Source organism: Megachile rotundata, chromosome 8, assembly GCF_050947335.1.
Source record: "Megachile rotundata isolate GNS110a chromosome 8, iyMegRotu1, whole genome shotgun sequence".
Classification (NCBI taxonomy): domain Eukaryota; kingdom Metazoa; phylum Arthropoda; class Insecta; order Hymenoptera; family Megachilidae; genus Megachile; species Megachile rotundata.
In genome coordinates this window covers 8,444,664-8,466,094 of record NC_134990.1, presented here as the reverse complement: position 1 = coordinate 8,466,094, position 21,431 = coordinate 8,444,664, and the positions used below count along the sequence as shown (strand labels likewise).

The following is a 21,431-nucleotide window of genomic DNA, read 5'->3' as shown; positions in this document are numbered from 1 at the left end:
GTTTAGACTAACCTTTGTGTGTAAAGGTTAGGTTAGATTAACCTTTGTAAATAGAGGTTAGTTTAGACTAACCTTTGTGTGTAAAGGTTAGGTTAGATTAACCTTAGTAAGTAGAGCTTAGTTTGGGCTAACCCTTGTGTGTAAATGTTAGGTTAGATTAACCTTTGTAACTAGAGGTTAGGTTAGTCTAACCTTCGTATGTAATGGTTAGGTTACACTAACCTTTGTACGTAAAGGTTAGATTAGCCTAACCTTAGCAAATGGAGGTTAGGTTAGACTAACATTTTGACGTAGATGTTAGGTTGCTCTAACCTTTGTTAGTCTGGGTTAGGTTAGATTAACCTTTGCGTATAAACGTTAGTTCAGATTAGCCTTTGTACGTAGAGGTTAGATAGGGTTAACGTATATGTATAGATACAGGTATGGTTAGGTTAGTCCGAACGTGATTTGGCTTGGTGTGACCAGTATTCATTATTAGTATATTACTAGAGTAGTTACGAATAAGTTGTATTATACGTATTTAAATTTTTGTACTCAAGAATTTAATGTACAATACTAATGAAAATAGAATCCGTTCATTTTCCGCAACATTCAAGCAGAGAATTTCAATTTCGTATTATTGAAATGCGAAATAGCTTCTTTGAATTCTTTCAAAAGCCACTGTGCGACATATACGTAAAACTGCTTGCGGTACCCTGCCATAATCGTTCACATTTAATCCTTAATAACTTAGCCCACGGTTCAGCCATACCCGTTGAAAGCTGTGGCTACGAAGTTAAAGGCGTTTCACGTACATATCTTGAAAGACGGTATTAAAATTAATGAGTTTGCATGTTGGCAGAAATTCCCTCCAAGCAATACACCCATGAACAAATTATAAGTTTCCTGAAATCGCTGTTTAACGATAGTTAAAACGTTTCTTTCTAATTTCCTAGCAAGTAAAAGCGACCAACTTTCGTCGCTGATAGACCTAAAGTTAGTTATTGTCTGATAATAACGAACTAGTGGGATATTTTCATGCTTTCGTTTTGCGAAAACATTTCGGAATTTATGTGTAGGAAAAGTTAGCGTGTGTGCTGAACTGTGGAAGTGTGAAATTACTTTGATTAGTTGAGTAAGTGAGGTACGGGTTAGGGGTTGTTATTAGGTTGAAAATTGGAGGTGTGAAGGAATTTTTTTGGCTATGTTTTCAAGTTTGGGAATTTGGGGATTTGGAGAGGTGGAAATTGGGAATTTAGGAGTTTGGGGATTTGGAGATTTGGAGGTGTGGAAATTGGGAATTTAAGAATTTGGAAATTTGGGGATTTGGAGATGTGGAAATTGGGAAGTTAGGACTTTGGGGATTTGGAGATTTGGAAGTGTGGAAATTGGGAATTTAAGAATTTGGAAATTTGGGAATTTGGGGATGTGGAAATTGGGAATTTAGGAGTTTGAGGATTTGGTGATTTGGGGGTGCGGAAATTGGAAATTTGAGAGTTTGTGGGTGTGGAAATTGAGAATTTAAGAATTTGGAAATTTGAGAATTTGGGGAGTGGGAATTGGGAATTTGAGAATTTAGGGATATGGAAATGGGGAATTTAGGCATTCACGAATTATGGAATTTAGGGATTTAGAAATTTAGCAATTTAGCAATTTAAAAATTGAGAAATCCAAAAATTTAGAAATTTATAAATTTGTGAATTCGAACTTTCAATTAAAAAATACGAAAACTTGCAAATCGATCCACTTAGCACCTCGAAAATAAATGTAAATTTATAAGTACCAAAATTTGCATCCCACTGTAAAACGTTCTTCCCAGGAAAAGTTCCCAACGACAAAAATAAACTCCGAATACATCAAAGAAATATACTTTTTAAAAACGAGTCGCAGTGACAATATTAACAAAAAAACTAAATCTTCAGCCACGTAAAAAGAAGCGTAAACATTCTCTAAAAGATTCTTGTATATATAAAAAAAAATTGTCCATTTTTATTGAAAGCAAAGCGAGACATCCTTGACGTCTGATCGAAGTCTCTTCTTCGCAAAAACCGCAAAAGTATCAGCATAAATTTACTCCAGAAAGGAGCGAGTCTCTTCGAAAAGCATTGAACGTTGCCAGAAAGCATTTTCAATGTCGCCAACACTTTTCTAAATAACATTTTCTTCTCAAGTTCTTCTTTCCGTGCTTCATGTACACGGTGTGTTGTAAAAATTACCAAAGTTCAGTTCCTTTGGTAAAATTAACATTACACGTTGAAATATGATATTTAAAGATGATTGTCAAATATTTAATACTCAAGTATTCATAGTTCGATTATTATTTGAAAAAAATTCAAAACTCAAAATTTTTATTTCGAATCAAAATTCAAAGAATAATTTTTGTAATACACAACTGTTAGTGTTTATACAAGTGTGGAATATTAAAAATTAAAAAATGATCAAGTCTACATATAAGAGTATACTGCATTGCGAAATATATAAGTTCCTATAACTTGTGTCATCAAGACCACATACAGATCATGTGGTATCACATGTTAAGGTGTATCACTACGCAGTCCATGTGTATCTACATATCACTGTTACGTGTGTAGCATAATATCAATCAAGCACCTTAATTTTCGTCAAGATACAAAGTCAAAAACCAAAGAGACATTAGAGAAAAGGGGAGTTTATTCTAATCATAGAAATGTGAAACTTATTTTTCTACATAACCTTCCTTCAATGCACTTATCCCACCATTTCACAAGTGTCTTTATTCCGTCAGAAAAGAATATTACAGTTGCATCTGCAATTAAATTCCTAATCCTTTGTGACTTGTCCTATAAAGATTTCGTTTCCCACCGAAAAAGTTCCGTTTCTTTCGTGACACAGCGTGTAGTCGAGACTCCACCGGTGCCAAGTAACATGGACCCATCGATGTTTTCTTCGTCGGAAGATTTAACAAGTTTTCCCCGATTGGTCGAAGAATACATAGAAGGAAGTAATTCTGGTCGACGAGGCGAGGCAAAGCGGTGTCGCGACGTATCAGGCAGCTCCAAAAATTCCGATTCGATTCAAGAAATGAGAAAAACCGACCGCTAAACGACTCCTGGCACGTGACGCAACTTCACCTCAGACAGAATGCTATCTTGAAGCTAAGAGAAAATAAATAAGACCGCGTCTGGGGGCTCCTTTTACCGCTCCTCCAAATGATAAGGTGCAACTTCTCTAACGCGATTTAGTGTTTCGGACTGGTAGCACCTTCTTACTGTGCACTTCACGTTTCTCTTCGTGCTGCTTACTTTACCTGAAGCTTACTTTCTTAAGCACAGAGAGTTTCGACTCTCATAACGTGGCTCCTTAATTCTCAGTAATCGTTGTGGTGATCAGTTCACTTATTTATTTACTAGTTTAAAATAGGAAACTTTTAGTTTAAATTACCAATACATGGCTGTAGTTCCAAGTTCTTAATTTTTTTTCTTAAGAAACAATTTAAATTTGGGAAAAGAAACGTCTTATTCAAAGTATGCACTATAGCTAGCACATTATTCACATTTTGAAAGAAACCAGTCATTGCTTCTCATCAAACTCTTTTATTCAAATAACTCATCTGATGAAAATCCTACATGGTCAAAGCATTTGTTGTTACTTAATAATTAACATAACTGAGCCAGAAATTAAGTCTGAAGGACATAAATTGCCTAGAGTTGTGTCCACAAGAAAAATGTTCAAGAGACTACTTTCGTATTACGAACTCGTATCAAGAACTCCTCTACAGAAGAACCAGACCGAAACTACCACATGGAGATAATAGGTAACAGATTCATAACGCGTCCCCGCAAAATATGTCTCGCTTCGTGTATGACAAAATTCCGTATCGGCGATTATGATAACAAGCTCGCAAACGCGTCATAATCAGGAACAACGACAGCAATCGCGCAATAATTCTATTAATCCGGAACAATGGACAATAGATGACGATCAAAACGATTCATTCGTACCGGCGAATGTCATGGAAATCCTGTTTGTCGTAGAAAATTACGCTCCGACCGATGTTTGTGCGTTCGTGTTTGGATGGTGCCCGTGCTACTTTCGACGGTGGTTAACCGGGATACACGGGACTACGGGAAAAATCGTAAGCAAGCGAGATCACCTTTTCGCGATTCAATTCGCCACGGTAAATCACACGTGAACGAGAATCGATTTAATGTTCCCGGGGCGCGTGCACGTGATGCGGACAATGCGCCCGGCCAGAGGTACACGATGATGAATGAGCTTTGCCCAAGCTTGCGCTGAAAGTTGGTTATCGTCTAAAAGATCCGACCATTTGTACGAGCTGTGCTTGTATGCCGGCACACGCTTGTCGATTCTACGACCAGCAAAACGTGAAATCTACGCTTTAATTCCTGCTGACTTTCTCCCTGATACCTTTTCGATTCAATTGTGACCACCTTTTTCGGCCTGAGTGCTGCGGCTCTGACTATCGATCATCGATATTGATATTCAACGGACGTAAGGACGTGCTGCGATTTACGCCCTCGCGTAATTTGCCGGCCGGACGTTATCCTCATTTTTGGAGTTTGACAATTTTGCAATTTGAGAAATTTGAGAAATTGAGGAATTTATGAAATTGATAGATTAGTAGGTTGGTAGATTGATACATCGATACATTGATAGATCGGTGTATTGATCGATTAGTACATTGATAGATTGATGGATAGATGGATTGATGGATTAATAGATTAGAGATTGGTAAATTGATGGATTGATGGATTAATAGATTGGAGATTGGTGAATTGATGGATTGATTGAAGGAGGATTAATGGATTGATGAGCTGATGGATCAATAGATTGGTGCATGGGAGGATTGGTGAATTGATGGATTAATGGATTAATGGGCCGACAGATTGGTAGATGGGACGATTGATGGGTTTATGAATTGATGAATTGATGGATTAATGGATTGACAGATTGACGGATTAACGGAATGATGAATTGATCGATCGATAGATTGATGTATGGATTTATTGCTGAATTGATGGAGTGATGGATTGATCGCTGAATTGACGGATTGAGTGCTGAATTGATTGGTTGATGGATTTATGAATTTATGGATTACTGAACTGATGGATTGATCAATTGCTAAATTAGTTGATTGGTAAATTAATAGATTGATGAATTGGTGGATTGATAGATTGGTAGATTGGTGGATTGATAGATTGATAGATTGGTGAATTGATAGATTTATGAATTGGTGAATTAGTAGATTGACAGACTGATAGATTAATTAATTGGTACATTGATAAATTAGAGAAATTTGAATAATTATAAAATTGGTAAAATTTAAAAATGTGGGAAATGTGAAAATTTCAGGAAATCTGAAGAATTTCAGAAACTTGCGAAATTTGAGAAATTTGTGAAAGTAGAAAAACTTGAGAAACTTGACAAACTAGAAGAACTTGAAAAACTTGAAAAATTTTAAAAACTACAAAATTTGAGAATTCAAAAAATTTCAAATTCAAAACTTTGAGTATGTTCCTCGAAATAATTTACTAAATTCCCAAGTATCGATCCCTTACGTCATTCCCAGAAGTATTTATACCACTTCAAAATCAATAGTTGAATATACCCATCATTTTATTAATATAATACTGTTTCAATGTAATTGGAAACGTAAATTACTTTCATACAAATTATTAATAAAATACTTTAACTTCAGTAGCTCGATACACATCCTTCAATTAGACAACCGTAAAACATACCTCGCGATATCTTTATTTCACAAAACGTTCTGCAGCATGTATCATAAAATAATATAAATCGATTAAAAGCAACTAAATAAATCACTCGAAATTAATAGCGAATCTGCAGGTGTACGTAGAAAATAAATTCCCAAGTATTTTAGCTATTAATAATCTAGGTAGAGCGTTTGTTTCAGTAGTAGGATAAATTGTCCGAAACAGCAACCGTCGGATCGATAGAAAGTTGTCATCCTTCATTACTCGCAATTTCGCGTTATCACCGACACGTTCGTATTTCCCGCGAAATCTCACGGCATCGTCACTTGAGCAATCGTGTTCCTATGATTGCACAATTACGACCGGTGATTATTTGCTTTTCCGCAGCGTGTCACTCGGACATTGCATTCCAGCGTCGAAACGGACACAGGATCAGCAGGCTGACTTTTAATTATTCAATTAGCACCGGTGTCCCATAAAACACTCCTCGGAATCTCGTTTAATTTCTAAACAGCCTGAGCTAACAACTCTCTTGTTGGTCCAACTTGGAGCGAACGTGTTTGTATCAACACGTCCCCGTTGATATTACATTGTGTACTGCATACTGTTTGTATGCACTATATTAGTTGATTGCACTTCTCTTGTGTACTCGTTTGTTCTAATTAAATTATTCCATTCCGGTCTACTAATTGCACTATACCGCATTAACATTGTGAAAATTTTGGGAGTACATAGTTTTGCAATTTTTAAATCTACGTGGAAATATGACAAGTCGTGTATAATAAAATAGTGTCAAGTATTTATAAAGTATACTTTGAAGCTCAGTATAGTTTATTATAAACACTATACATATGTAAAATGTAGTTCAATCTTAATATAATTTGTAGTATATGTGTTATGTTGAAATTTTACCTAATTCATCAAAGAAGTTATCAAAATGAACTTAAGTATGACACTCTTAATATATGACATAAAAGAGCAGTGAATAGTGAATCTTACTTTGACTTATTTTTCATGAATCTCCATAACAATTTTAAACTGTCACCAAATAAATTCAGTAATAGAATATTTTTAGTTTCTAATATTTTTATAATTAGCAGCTAAGTATTTAAGAATTTTAATTAACGTTATTATCGAGAAATGATCTGACTTTGTGCTAGGAATACCGTTTACCACTTGAACCCTCAATTATCAAGAGAGAATTGCTACTAAGAAATTTCTGGCTTTGAAACTCAAGCTTGGTTCCTCCGCCTCTAAAGTGCTTCGTAAACTCTTAGGCCGGATGCTTGGCTCCACATTATGCAACAATGTACAAAGATATAGTTAGAGGAATGATGGCTGCTAATGCATGTGCTACGATCACGTGTACAAAGTCGTTAAACCGTGGAAATTGATCGATCTTTCGCACCTATTAGATAATCGAACTGATTATTCGATGGGTAATTGGTGTTATATAAGAGACATTGCAATCGACATTGTATAATCGATAATGTAAGGCAATAATGTTGTTTCTGATTTTGTGTAAAAATTTATGGTTGGTCATTTAGTTGTATGCTTTTTATATAATGGAGTTTAGCTTTGTAGAATGTGCATAAGTTGATTGCTGTTTATTATGTAATTTATTTTCGGACTTACGTAGACAGATATAGTTAACAAATAAAATTTATTATGAATTCTAAGAAATTTTAATGAAACCGAAAATTAAACATTGGTTACTGACTTTTTTATAATTAGAGAAAGCAATGATTTTTATTTAGAAATTAGTGAACAAAATGGAATATCACAACGAAAGAAAATTAATATTACTTTGAGAAAATACGTGTTCAATTTTTTTAATTCATATCCTTTTTATGATCATGATAATGTAGATTAGGAGTTCAATAAGTTTCAAGAAAATTTAAATGCAGTTTAATATATGAATATGTTGCTGTCATATCACTTTGCATGTATTCGTATAAATTTGTACTAAAACATTTTCGAGCTAAATTCATATCATCGCCTTGCTAAAAGAGTAATTAAACACAACAAATTTTGGAAAAAAAATGAATTTGTAACATTTTTAGTTTTGGGCAGAGATATTGATCTAATTAACATTGACACAGTTTCATCTTCTTGGACAATTTAGCTAATCATCTTGCTGTAACACAAAAGCAATAGTTAAACTAGCTCTACTTGTTTTTATACATATATTGTTCTAACACATTGATTACTATGTGAGTTACGCTCACAGAGGTTCAGTAAAATCAATTATTAGGCCGCAGGTGTTCAAGTATTATTGCTATTTCAACACCTAATATGAATTCTAATTCTACCACAGAAACATAATCGAATTACAAAGTTGTTCACAATAACTGTCCACATCGAAGCCATGAAATTATGGAGTTCAGTAATATACTTTGTGATCTTCAATATATCGTAAATGCATAAATATCCACAGACAATTATCTGAAATCTGTGCAAACAACAGAAGAAAGAAATTAAAGTACTTCTAATATTTGACTCATTGATACATTAATTTTAAAGATAAAACTGAAAAATCCACTGCATGTATTTCTGAGATGTAAGTCGATTATCAATTTCATCAATGATCACATAAATCAGTTTAGAATTTACTCAACGTACAAGTCAACTTTAAGTGTAATTAATGTCTAGTCATATAAGTCAATTTTCTATTCCGTCAGTGTCTGTACAAGTCAATTTTTAATCCAATGAATATCTGACCATACAATTTTCAATCCGATGAATATCTGACCATACAAATCTATTTCCAATCCGATCAACGTCTGAACGTACAAGTCAATTTTCAGTCCGGTCAATATCTGACTATACAAGTTAGTTTTCAATCTGGTGAACATCTGGACGTACAAGTTAATTCTCGCTCTGACATATGTCTGACTATACAAGTCAATTTTTAATCTAGTCAACGTCGAAACGTACAAGTCAATTTTTAATCTAATTCATGTCTGATCATACAAGTCAATCTTCAATCCGGTCACTATCTAAATGTACAAGTTAATTTTCAATCTAGTCAACGTCAAAACGTACAAGTCAATTTTTAATCTAATGAATGTCTGATCATACAAGTTAATCTTCAGTTCGGTCACTATCTGAATGTACAAGTTAATTTTCAATCTAACGAATGTCTGACCATAAAAGACAATTTTTAATAAAATCAGTGATTAATCAAATAAAATTTCACTATAGTAACCGCTGTGTTAGAACGTTGAATAATTCAGCTCAATATCTATAACACTTCCACCCGAAACAAGATATCTCACACCCAAAGCCTACTTCGACAGATCACAGAGCGAAGTTCGTAACATAATCACTCTTCCAGCAAACGAACGATATCGCAGTCGAAAACAGAAAGTTTCTCGAATATTCACGTTGCAATTTGCCCCACTGATCCCCACTCCCGAAGATCTCGTGCATATGGGCAGAAAATACCGAGCCAGGGAGCATTTCCATTCGATTCCCTTCAAATCGTCCGTTGAACATCCGAGAAACCGCAGGGTGCATGCGAATGCATCCTGAAGGAGCCTTTATCTCGCCTCGAATTCGAATTCCCGAGGCAATCGCCCCGGCACATTTCCCGAATTTTTGCCGAGTGTTCAGCCACGTACCTTTGCTGACCGCGATCGCATCGATAAGCATGTGAAGAGCAGCGAATACCAGAACGGCGGGCCAACGACACAGCATTTTTAACACCTCGTTCACACGGTTCTCACTGTCGATCTAATCCGCTTCGGCACCTTCGATCAGCTTTCGATCGCGCACACACACCGGTTACGCAACGTCAGGAGAAAACACTTGGCCCGGGGATTCACCGGGAGGTTCTGGTCAGTTCACAAACACTTGGTTTATTCCCGGAAGACGAGCGAGTCGAGAGACTAGTGGATCCGTTTCGGAGCGGAAAATCCTCGCAAGATCCTCGTGCAAGCTCCGCCGCGCTGAGAGCCACGCTCGATCTCACGTGGATCCTCGCCGAAGATCATCGCGAGCTGCGAGCCGCGATCCTCGCTCGTCTTTCGCATCTTTTCCCCCAGATCCGACTGGCGACACTGACCGCGACGAGATCACTGGATCACTGAACGATCATCATCGATTCGCGGGAACACGCGCGGGTTTAGACGTCCTGACCGACGAGGACGACGTCGAACGCACATGGACCAGCCGCGTATATCACGGATGCGGTGCCGCTTGGCGTCGCGGCGCGAAATGATTCTGCTGGCTGGCGTCGTCGAGCGGCAACGCATGCGCCACGTGAAGACGCCGCGATACACGCGCAGAACGATTCTACTTGACGCGCTCTTCAGCTTCGACTACTTGCTCGATGCAAGAATGCTCCTCGACGACGTTGTCCTACGGTCAGCAGCGCGATACCGTCTTTGAGGACACTGAGGCGGACTGCGCCGACGGAATCCTGGGAATTCTTTCAACGACCCGGTGTTGGGTAGCACACCCTCTTATGGAGGATCGGGTTGGTGGGATTCTAGGTGGGAAGTTGTTAACGAGCAGGTTGCGCTGATTTTATGGTCGTTGCTTAATTACAGATTGGTACTTAGATGTGTATTTTCAGGGGAGTTTTACTTGGAAGTATGAAATGTTTTATAGTTTGTTTTGCGAATTCAAGACTTGTGGAGGTGATGATTGTTAGGAGAAGTTGGTTTCATAATTTATGAAGTAGCAAGATGAAAGGAGGACTTTATCCAGTATTTTGGAACTGCAGAATCAGAAATTTTCATGTAATAATTTGTGGAGCAATAAGATCAAACATGTTTTTGTACTTTTGGAATGAAGCGAGGTTAACGTTGTCGAAGTTAGCCTAAGTTACGACGCCAAATATTTAATGATTTTTCAACAATTTTTTACGAATGATAGTATAAAATACTGCTGTTTATCTTTTGATTATTGTAGACATGAAGATAAAACTTTTTGCAAGAATCTATAGATATCCACCCAATTACTTACAAAATAATTAACATTCAAGCTCATAGTTATAGTCTATCATTATAGCTTATTACTCTAGTTTAATTATAATTTCTAACCCAACTATTATATGTCGTATAATTGCCAGTCTAATAGTTACGTCCCACAAGTTGAAAGTTTGACAATTACCTGTTAGATGTTTGCAGGATCAGTTAGCAAATAGATGACTATCAGTTCGATAATTGCGTACCAAATAATTACCAGCCCTATAATTTGTCAGATAGTTGCCAATTCGATAATTACCCTGATAGGTATCTGAATTCAATAATTACCTTCACAGGTAACTAGCAGTTCGATAATTACTTTGTTAGATAATTGCCAATTCGATAACTACCCTGATAACTGTGAATTCAATAATTACCTTCACAGGTAATTGACAATCTAAAAATTACCTTAACAGACAATCGCCAATCCGATAATTACCTTGACAGCTAACTGCCACTTCAATAATTACCTTGACAAGTAACTGCCGCTTCTGTTATTACCTTGTCAAGTAACTATAAATCCTATAATTACCTTGACAAGTGATTGCCAATCCAAAAATTACCTTAACAGATAGTCTACTCGATAATTACCTCGACAAATAACTGCCAATCTTATAAGTACCTTAATAGATAACTACCCGTTTGACAATCACCTATCCGTTAACGACCCGTCCAATAAACACCAACCTAATAATTACCTTCCATATCATCCACCCACAATTCACTCCTTAAAATATCCAGTAGAATATAAAGTGAAATATAAATACATGTTTGAACAACAAGCAACGAATAATTAAAAATTAATAAAAAAGATGAACAATTCGAAAACGAGGATAATAACGAAAAGCATCGCAACATGTTAACGCGTTGCCAGCAAATTATAGCATTAACTGCAATTAATGGAGGCGGCGAGTCGGAAATTTACGGTGGCGGGCCACCGTTTAGGAAAATATGGGAGGCGTCCTCCTCACCGGCGAAGAAGTTATGGGATCCGCAAACATTTCGCACGGATCCAACATAAATTATGTTTTCGCCGGTGTACCACGCGACTCCACGGACTGTATAAAGCTTTCGTTATCGCGGATTCTACGTTTAAATCCGCCCAGCCAGCCACGCCACGTTGCATCTAAGAAAGCCACGAGACGAGCACTAATCTTCACGTTCTCCTTCGAAAGCGTACTGTCTCGAAGAAAAGAAAATGCAGCCACGTTTTAACGCTCTGTGTGCAGGTATGCGAGACAGTTTTCTCCTTCTTGACGAGAAACATCTTCACGAACTTAATGCTCCATCGTTCTCATTACAACTTCGAATCGCAATTTTCTTGAAATTGTGTCTCGGTTGCTTTTTCTTCTCTTTTTTGCACGTTCAAATTACTGAGTGATTTCTTTGTGGAGGCTCAGTGAAATTCGCTGACAATAAATTTTATTGTCATTTTCAGGATTAATCTTTTACGGAAGACGCTGCTTCACAGAGATACACGTAAACAACACTACAATACTGTTCTCTTAGCGAATACATTGGAAGTTTTCGATGATTAAACTTTTACCAAAGATATACTTCAACTTTGATAATGCACTTTTTTCGGAAATTCACAAAATATGTATTTCCAAATGTTTCCAATATTTTAGTGCAAAGAGGTGTCGGTGTCTAAACTTGGCGTTACCTTTTATTTACATATAATGTACTTTTGTGGGATTTACTCTTAGAAAACATGAAGGCAAAAAGTGTGAATGAAAACATATGGAAAGAATGATTGAATTGAAACAATGAGCGAGTGAGCCAGTAGAGTGAGCCTATAGCGGCGCTGTATGAACAATGACATTCGAGACTATAGACCGTCGTACAGAGATGCTATCCGAAAGCCACTATAGTGCCTAAGAGGTTAACGAATATAGCGTATGCATGCGTAGTTTCGTTTCGATTTAGCGAAAGAGGCCAAAAATTCTCGTTGAGGGCGAAAGTGTCGAGCGTGTGTCATAGGAGATCCTTAGAGATAAATCTTAACGTACATAACATAAACAACACACAACTGCCTAGAAACTCAGATTAATAATATTATAACTTACTATATTATATACAATTACAACCGACGTGTCCAAACGCACAAAGGCAAGTTTGGCAAGACGAGACACGCGCATGTAAATAGGATATATCGACGTGTAATCCATATGTGTATAACAGGGGAGGTGTGCAGTTTCGGAACCGAGACTCGGTAGGGGTAAGATACTGGGACAAGTTCATCGTCTGATCGTGGCTTTTTCAATTTATTCCTCGAGAATCTGAACACGTTTCTGAACATTCGCGGACGATGAGTGAAAAGATAAATGGACAAAGGTGTTGATTCTAACGTCTTTCTTTTGTGTCTGAGGAATTTGATGGGTCTACTAATTAATTCAGTGAAAGAGTTATGGAAAATCAGCGTTGCAAATATTAATAACCTTATTATGTATATTTGGCACAGTATTTCGTGGCAATAAATTACAGTAAACCGAAACAGATTACGTGTCGCTATCAATGTCTCCGAACTTGCGCGCTGAATTCAATAATTAGCGAACCGAAGGGCAAACAATCATGGCCGCAAGAAATGTCGTTTGTTGGAACTCGGCATCAATTATCGGCCTTGCTGTGCTTAAAGTTATTACTTTGGTGGATTTAGGATTGTCGAGAAACGGGCTATAAATAACGATGGGTATTATCGAGCATTCAGAAGCGATTTTTATTAAAAAGATGACGAAGAAACCCTTGTCCTTTGGAATTAATTAACGAAGGATTGATTGCTCGTTGCTGGGATACTGTGCCGCATCGAATCGAGATTTCAGCAGTTTTTTATTGTATTTCGTAGGGAAGTAATAAGGAAGGAATTCTGTTGAATGTTTGATTCGTTGTTTGATACCGATGAAATGAGAAATAATTAAAATTGTATAGTCGGAGAACGGAGGGTAATAAAAATTGAAATCTCGTATTAAGGAGCTGAATATTTTAATAATCTTTTGACGGAAAATTTTATGAGAGGATAATTGAGAATTATGGTTAGTTATTGATGTGGGAGAAAAATATTGAAGACTTCTTTTTCTATATTGAATATATATTTAATGGTTAACATATATAATTTCAATATTTAATTCGTTTTAATCAATGTACCAATGGGGCATATTTCTTATTCGAATCACACTCTGTTCAATCGTGGCAAATCCGATTCTCATTTCTTTTAATTTGCATATTAACCTATAAAATTCTCGTACCAACTTCATTTACTCAGTACTTTTACCAACCTCATTCACATAACACTTTTACCAACCCATTATGCTGTAAAAAAAACCTAACAATTAAAGTGGATTCAAAGATTTGAATAGTGTTGAGTACAGGAATGCTCAGATATTTTCATTTAGTTATAGTTACCTATGTTTATTAAGTTTGTTGTGATTTTGGTATTACATACAATGATTTGAGTTGTGAGACGCTTGTGAAGGATATGGAGGAATGAGAGGCATTTGAATTTTAATTGTTAATGGTTAATTGTTGATTGATGGACTGGTTGGCGATCTCTTTGCGAGCACGAGGGCGCTTTATACGAATATGGGGCCGTCAAGCCCTGGCTAGGGGGGGGCGTTTAAAACGTCCCTCTGAGGCCTCCATTGAACCCCGTTAGGGAGATGCAAGGCATCTCTTGTTGTGAGGGTCCACGGACGGAAATTACTTCGGTAATTTTCCGAGACGTTCAGGCTAACCCAAGAGCACAGTCACCAGGCTTTCGAATCGGTATTGTCCGGAGTGGGGGAAGGGCCACGTGACTCGACGAGGTCCGAACCGCGACGGATTAAGACCCGTTATCACTCTTTCGATAGCCGCCGCTCGATTTGGTCGTAGATCGTTCCGTCCTTAGCGTCTCGTATCCGTTGTATACAAAGCAATACAAATTTAATTTCTTTCTTCGATTTTCACAATTATTATTTCTGAAATATTGCGTTCCTTATTTGACAATTATTGATTATTCCATAATTATTGCATATTATTAAATATTTGACCATTATTGTATCATTACTTAATTGTTGTATTATTGTAAATACGTATTGCGATCCTTTATAGTATATATCGTCAATTATTATTGTAAATTATTGTTTTTCGCCAGTGTATTACGAGTTGTACAATATCGTTTTCGTTAATAAATAATTAATTAATTCCGAATCGTCTGTTATTTTTCCTTACGTATTCAACAAATAGTAATAAAAATTGAAAGATATTTAACTCCTTAACCTATGATTTTTCTGACAGTAGCGTCAGGTAGAAATAATTAATCACTGTTGCAATGTTGAAATAAAAAGACTTAAAATATTAGACATATTGTGAGTTGAGCGATCTTTAATTGTACAAATTCTAAGTGGTGGACTTAAAACTCAATTGGAAGGCAAATATAATTTATTTTTGTTAAATTTGAACCTTAGCGTGCGTCATACCTCTTAATGTCATAAGCCAATGGGTTAAAAATTAAACAATACTCTTTTTCCATAAAATTGAACATGAAAATATAACAATCGAATTACTAAACTAGAAGAATTATTTTCGAATATTTGTATTTAATTTTTAATTTATATTTGACCGTTTGAATAATTTTCTATTCTGATTTGGATTTATGAAAAGATTGTGTTAGTTTATTTGACGTGTCATCAACGCCATCATTGATTTTATGGAACTGTTTCAATTTGAATATGATTACGCTGACCCAGATGAACGTTTACATACGTATGTACATATGTCCGGCTGTGGTTAAATATTTTTCGTTAATATTCAGTATTAATTAAAGTATCACTGTTTGGTTTCGGGTGTTGTTCAGATCAAGCCAGTTTTTGGTCGTGGTAGACTGGTTTATTGGGGTGCTTTGAATAAATTATACGAATTATAGTATTCCTGGGAAATAATAGTTATTTAATGACGGATTGGGTAGCTGAGGTATTTTATTAATTTATTGTTTTATGCTGTTATTGTACTATTTCAATATTTTATTACTTTACCATTTTCTCATTTCACCGTTTTACCATTTCATTATTTTATCATTTCGATATTTTGTTGTTTTATTATTTGTAATTTTGTTATTTTAATGTTTCACTATTTTTTATTTTACTGTTTTAATATTTCACCACTTTGTCATTTTACTATTACTCTACTTTACTATTTTATTATTTCAACGCTTTACTATATTATTATTTGATATTTTACTATTTTAATATTCCACTATTGTATAGTGTTATTTTACTTTTTTACTACTTCACCAGTTTGTCACTTTACTATTGCTGCACTTTACTTTTTTATTATTATATCATTTTACCATTTTTTCATTTTATCATTTTACCATTTTACTGTTTCATTTTTTCTACACTTCACTAACTTAATACTTGTCATTTTATTATTTTAATACTTCATGATTCTGTTAAGTAATTTTATTATCTTCCTACTTCATCAATTTTATCAGAATACTATTCCTCCACAATTTTATTATTATATCATTTTAACGTTTTATCATTTCATCATTTTACCACGTTACAATTTTATTATTTATGCACTTCAATAACTTATTATTTGTCATTTTATTATTTTAATATTTCATGATTCTGTTAAGTTATTTTATTATCTTCCTATTTCGTCAATTTTATCAGTGTACTATTCCTCTACAATTTTATTATTATATCATTTTATCATTTTATCATTTTATCATTGTATCATTTGTCTACTTTACCACTCTACATTTCGTCATTTTATTATTCTAACAATTTTACAATTTTCTTATCATTCTCTTACACAGCCCATCTTAAACCTAGACACCAAGAAAGTCCCAAAAAACTCTAAAAAAATCGACTCATAATTTCCCCCAAAATCACAAATTAATTAATCTGACAGTACCACGAAAGTCCCCCGTTCGATCATTTCCGAATTAAACAGAATTCGGCTTTATCATGACAGCATTGGTAAAACCGAAAAGCACAAAGAGGCTGGCGCAACACACCCCTCATTAATAGTTTAATCAACGCGATACCGTATCGCGGTTCCATTAATCTCTCCGTGGACCAAAGGAAACCGCTGAACGTCATTCGTTCGCCTGATCCAACAAATTTCGTTCTTTTTTTTTCTCTTCCTTCGTTTCTTTTATTAGGGAACGTTCCAATAACGTCGGATTCGTTGAAACGGAACGGCCACTTTCTTTCATGAACGTTATCGCTCTATCGCTTTTCTACGCGGCTTTCTAGACTTCGTTGTACATACGTTGGCCAGGCTTTCGCGAATCAATGTGAAAAGGATACGTACCAGCCGGTGCTTGGAAACACCTTTCACATCGGATTGATCGAACAGATCTGTAGCAGAATGTGTTCTGCATGTTACACGTCGGTACGAGCGAGAAACTACGGACTGTTCACGGTCTTCGTTACGTTTGTACTACCACGGTTTACCGAGACCATCTGAATGCACTTTGAAACCAAACCAAGGAAATGGTGTCGATTCGGTGATAATGCGATACCGATTGCCACTATTCGACACGAACAACATGACGATTCTGAGATTCATTGCTCTTCCGTGGATCTTCGCTTACAAAGCATCTGTAGTTCCTACACTTTGTCTTTCTTTATTTTTTTTACTGTTAATTCTGTCTAGGAAATTTGATGAAATATTTACTTGCTATCTAGAAAATTTGCAGAAATATTTATTTGCTGAAATGTTTACTATTTTTTTATTATGGCAGAAAATGTAAATAAATATTTTGCAAATGAATTATTTAATGAAATATGCTAAAATGTCTTTTGTACCTTTCTCTATTTTGTGGAAGAAAATATAAAAAGATAGACTCAGAAGAAATTATTTAAGAGAAAGTATGATGAGATATGTTTGGGACTTACTACAAGAAAATTATAAATAAATACGTTTAAATGTCCTCCATTTCTTTTAAAGAATTTTTAAGAAATAATATTGTACTGTACTCTATTCATACTACTTTGCATTATTTCTTAAACAATATTTGAATATTTATGTAAATATAAGTTAAACATTATTTGATTATGTTAAGACAATGTCCTAATATATTTGATGTTTTCAGGAGGTCCAGACTTTTGTTGAAGAAGGGATCTTGACCATAATCCTCATCTGTTAGTAGGATAAGAAAAGGTCTGAAGATTAATCATTCTTATCACAGGTAAAAATAATATGTGTAATACAAATTCACATTGTGGTTTATAAGTAAAAGAAAATTGAAGTAATATGTCCATATGAAGCACTAAAATAATATCTCAATAAATCTGTTTTCAGGAGATTCGGAATTCTGCTGAAAAAAGCTTGAACGTAATCCTCATTGGTTTTAAGGACAAGATAGGGTCTGAAGATTAATCATTCTTATCACAGGTAAAAGTAATACAAACAAAATTGTACTAATATTTCCATACAAAGGATTATAATAATATCTGAATATATCTGTTTTCAGGAGTTTCAGAATTCTGCTAAATTATGAAAGCTTGAACATAATCCTCAATGGTTGGATGAATGAAAAAAAGTCTGAAGATTAATCATTCTTATCACAAGTAAAAGTGATACTGTATGTAATATACAAATTCACATTGTATTCTGTGAGCCAAACAAAACTCTACGAATATACCCATATAAAGCACTAAAATAATATTTGGATGTATCTGTTTTCAGAAGATTCAGAACTCCATTGAAAACAGAAGCTTGGAAGTAATCTTCATCAATTCCAGTGCTAAGAAGGGGTCCAAAGATTAATCATTCTTGTCACACATAAAAATATTATTGCATATACTACAAATTCACATTGTATACTGTGAGTCAATCAAAATTGTACTAACATGCCCATACAAAGTTCTAAAACAACACTTCAATATATTTGTTTTCAGGAGATTCAGAATTCTGCTAAGAAAAAGGAAGCTTAAACAAAATTCTCATGGGTAGCAGAACTGAGAAGAAGCCTGAAGATTAATCATTCTTATCGCATGTAAAACTTACACCATACAATACAAATTCACACTGTATTCCATGAGTCAAACAAAATATAACTAATATGCTTATATAAAGCTCTAAAATAATATCTGGATATACCTGTTTCCAGGAAATCCAGAACTCCGCTGGAGAAAGAAGCTTGAACATAATCCTCGTCAGTTCGAAGGATAAGAAGAGCTCGGAAAATTAATCATTCTTATCGTAGGTGAAAAAGCTGGAACATCGGCATCGCATCGCATCGCATCGTTGTACTAACCATGGAGGAAGATAAAGCTCCCGGTCGATTGTTCCTTTAAACCCTCTAATTCCGATGCACGTTCTCCACGTACTCGTTGTGTAAGCTCAATTGCCTCGCTGGCAATCGTTTGCGAGCCCTTTCTTGTCAATGGGCCGAGGAGAATCACCGGTGTAGGTGGAAAAGGTGGCAAACCGGTTGATAGCTCTTCAGCGAGGCAACTTGCATGAACGATTCTCTTCATCTCGTTACCTTCGTCAACGACCGGCAGACCCGAGATTCGCCTACTCGAATATCTACGTGACTTCTTGCCTCGGCACTTGCGAACGTTTCATTAACCGACAAAAATTATTATACATTTTGAACGAAATGACCAGGCTCCTGAACTCCGGAAATTTAGTTACGTGTCGGTTACACACTTCTGCGAGTAAATTTTTTTGTTACGTAATTAGTTACTTGGAAAATTATTTAAAATTCAAGAAGGTTGTAAGTATTGTGTATAGAAAACTGTATCAGTGAGGCGGAAATTTGAGTATTCAAGTAATTCTAATGAATTCCAATTGAGATTTGATATTTAATTATTTTTTTAACATTAACAAGGATTTAAATTATTTAGATTATTTGTATACTTTGAGTTAGTAGTTGCATTGTTTGAATTACTTGAATTATTTTTATTGTATTACATGTTTTGAGTTAGTTAAATTATGTGAATTATTTGTATATTTTCAATTAGTTGTATATTTTAACTATTTGTTTATTTGGATTATTTAAAATATGAAATTTTGAAAACTTGACAAATATAAACTTAGAATGTTACAAGTTTAGCAATTTGAACATATAGGAAGTTAATAATATAAAAATTTGAAAGTGTGAGAGTTCAAAAACATGGTCATTCTCTAATCCGAAATTGCAAGAACTGCAAAACACAGAAATACTAAAATGTATGCATCATCCACAAGAAGTCTACGTTGCGCTCTAGTAAATGTAACGCTGTAACTCGCAGTTTTATCAGTGGGTTTAATTACCGGCCGTATATTATCGCAGTTTAGGAAGCTTATGTTTTCTAATGGAAATGTAAAGTGCATTTAGCAAGGAGTACACAAGGAATTTGGGTAATTCTTGTTGTCAAGTAGCGCGGTTTCTCTTCGTGGACTAAGAAATCGTGGTTTAAGATCCATCCTGTAGCTTCCCACAGTCTGAACGCGAATGATATCGATTTTCCTGGATGCTCTAACCCACGCTACGGTGTAAACGGGCCATTACCCTTGGTACATCTTCCTTAATCTTCGGTCTGTGTATGTAATAATGGCCCGGTGACTGGCACAGTTTCCCCCTTGGCACGGGATTTTTCCTTTTCGTTGATTAATTGCCACACAGCCACGCTGTAATTGGCACGTTTTAATGGAAACACCGATGGAGTAACGACGACGATACGGTTTTTGTTCTCTGTTGCATTCTGAACAGGGAATTTTTATTGCTTCGCTACGGTATCGTCGATTCAAAGGATATAGTGTGATCGTGAATTTATGCGAGTGTTTTGAAACTTTGTAACTTCGAGATTTAGAAATTTTTGTGTTTTTTAATTTTTGGTATTGAAATGTTCAGACTGTGGGAATTTGCAATTTTAGAATTTAAGAGTGAACTTCAAATTTTTGATATTTTGAAACCTTGAATTTTGAAGAAATACAATTAATTGTACAAATTGATTACTAATGTAGAGATATGGTTAATTATACTTACTACTTGCATACAAATGTGCAATTACAGTTAAGTACATATTGTAAATACTACTGTACAAATATGATTAGTTATATTTACTACTTGCACACATATAGAAATGTCCAAATACTAAATATTAATGTGCAAATATAACTAATTATGTTTACTGCTCGTGTGTAAATATGTAAATGCTATAATACTCTCCAAATAAGTAGTGAAATGGAAAAGGAATTGAAATCAAACGATGTGGAAAAATCCATATTTGATGTATCACAGTTAAGAGTACCTTTAAGTTATTCTGCTCTCGGAATCGCGTAGAGCAAGAAATTTGATCGATCAGTTATCGATAACGATACGTTGTGAAGAATTAAAAATTAGTCTTGCACCAAGTATTGCAATTGATCAAATTTTCTACTCTTAATAATACGTCCTAAAGAAACTCTCTTTATGTTTTATTAAAATCTATACAAACTTTATACTGTTATATTATTGTATTTATTTTACTTATAACTTAAGGTACAATCATTTCAATATACATATTTAACAATAGCAGCAGAGATAGATATTGTTTGAATACAATGTTATCTAATCAGTGTATAATCCTCATATAATGTCAAATTAAAAACAGAGTAGTAAAGTAAATGAACAAATGATAAAATATAATTGTACATAGACATTAATTCTGTCTCACACTAATTCTGTAATATCTTAAACTTTGTAAACATCTTAAATTTTATAATCTGAAATGAAATAATTATGAACTGATTGTTTGACAGGCTCTGATATGTTTATTTTTAATTAAAAAATAGTATTCAG

At 35.0% G+C, this 21,431-nt stretch overlaps 1 protein-coding gene and 1 long non-coding RNA gene across 7 annotated transcripts in view; one reads left to right on the top strand and one right to left on the bottom strand.

Annotated features, from left to right (window-relative positions):
- Positions 1-10,038, bottom strand: part of dpr1 (defective proboscis extension response 1) — a 491,277-nt gene extending 481,239 nt beyond the window's left edge. For 3 of the 5 annotated variants that reach the window (XM_076534438.1, XM_076534441.1, XM_076534440.1), the window contains exon 1: positions 9,320-10,029. In XM_076534438.1, coding sequence (XP_076390553.1) covers positions 9,320-9,395 — 76 coding nt within the window. In that variant the 5' untranslated portion in view covers positions 9,396-10,029. Of the gene's footprint in view, positions 1-9,319 lie in introns of all 5 variants that reach the window. The other 2 variants (XM_076534437.1, XM_076534442.1) reach the window with 2 other exon arrangements.
- The window catches only part of LOC105662076 (uncharacterized), a 180,930-nt gene extending 159,839 nt beyond the window's left edge, over positions 1-21,091 (top strand). For both annotated transcript variants that reach the window (XR_013039018.1, XR_013039019.1), the window contains 6 exons: positions 17,751-17,846; positions 17,960-18,052; positions 18,132-18,242; positions 18,347-18,485; positions 18,559-18,656; positions 18,771-21,091. This is a non-coding gene — a long non-coding RNA (uncharacterized LOC105662076). The remainder of the gene's footprint in view (positions 1-17,750; positions 17,847-17,959; positions 18,053-18,131; positions 18,243-18,346; positions 18,486-18,558; positions 18,657-18,770) is intronic.
- The last annotated feature ends 340 nt before the right edge of the window (positions 21,092-21,431 follow it).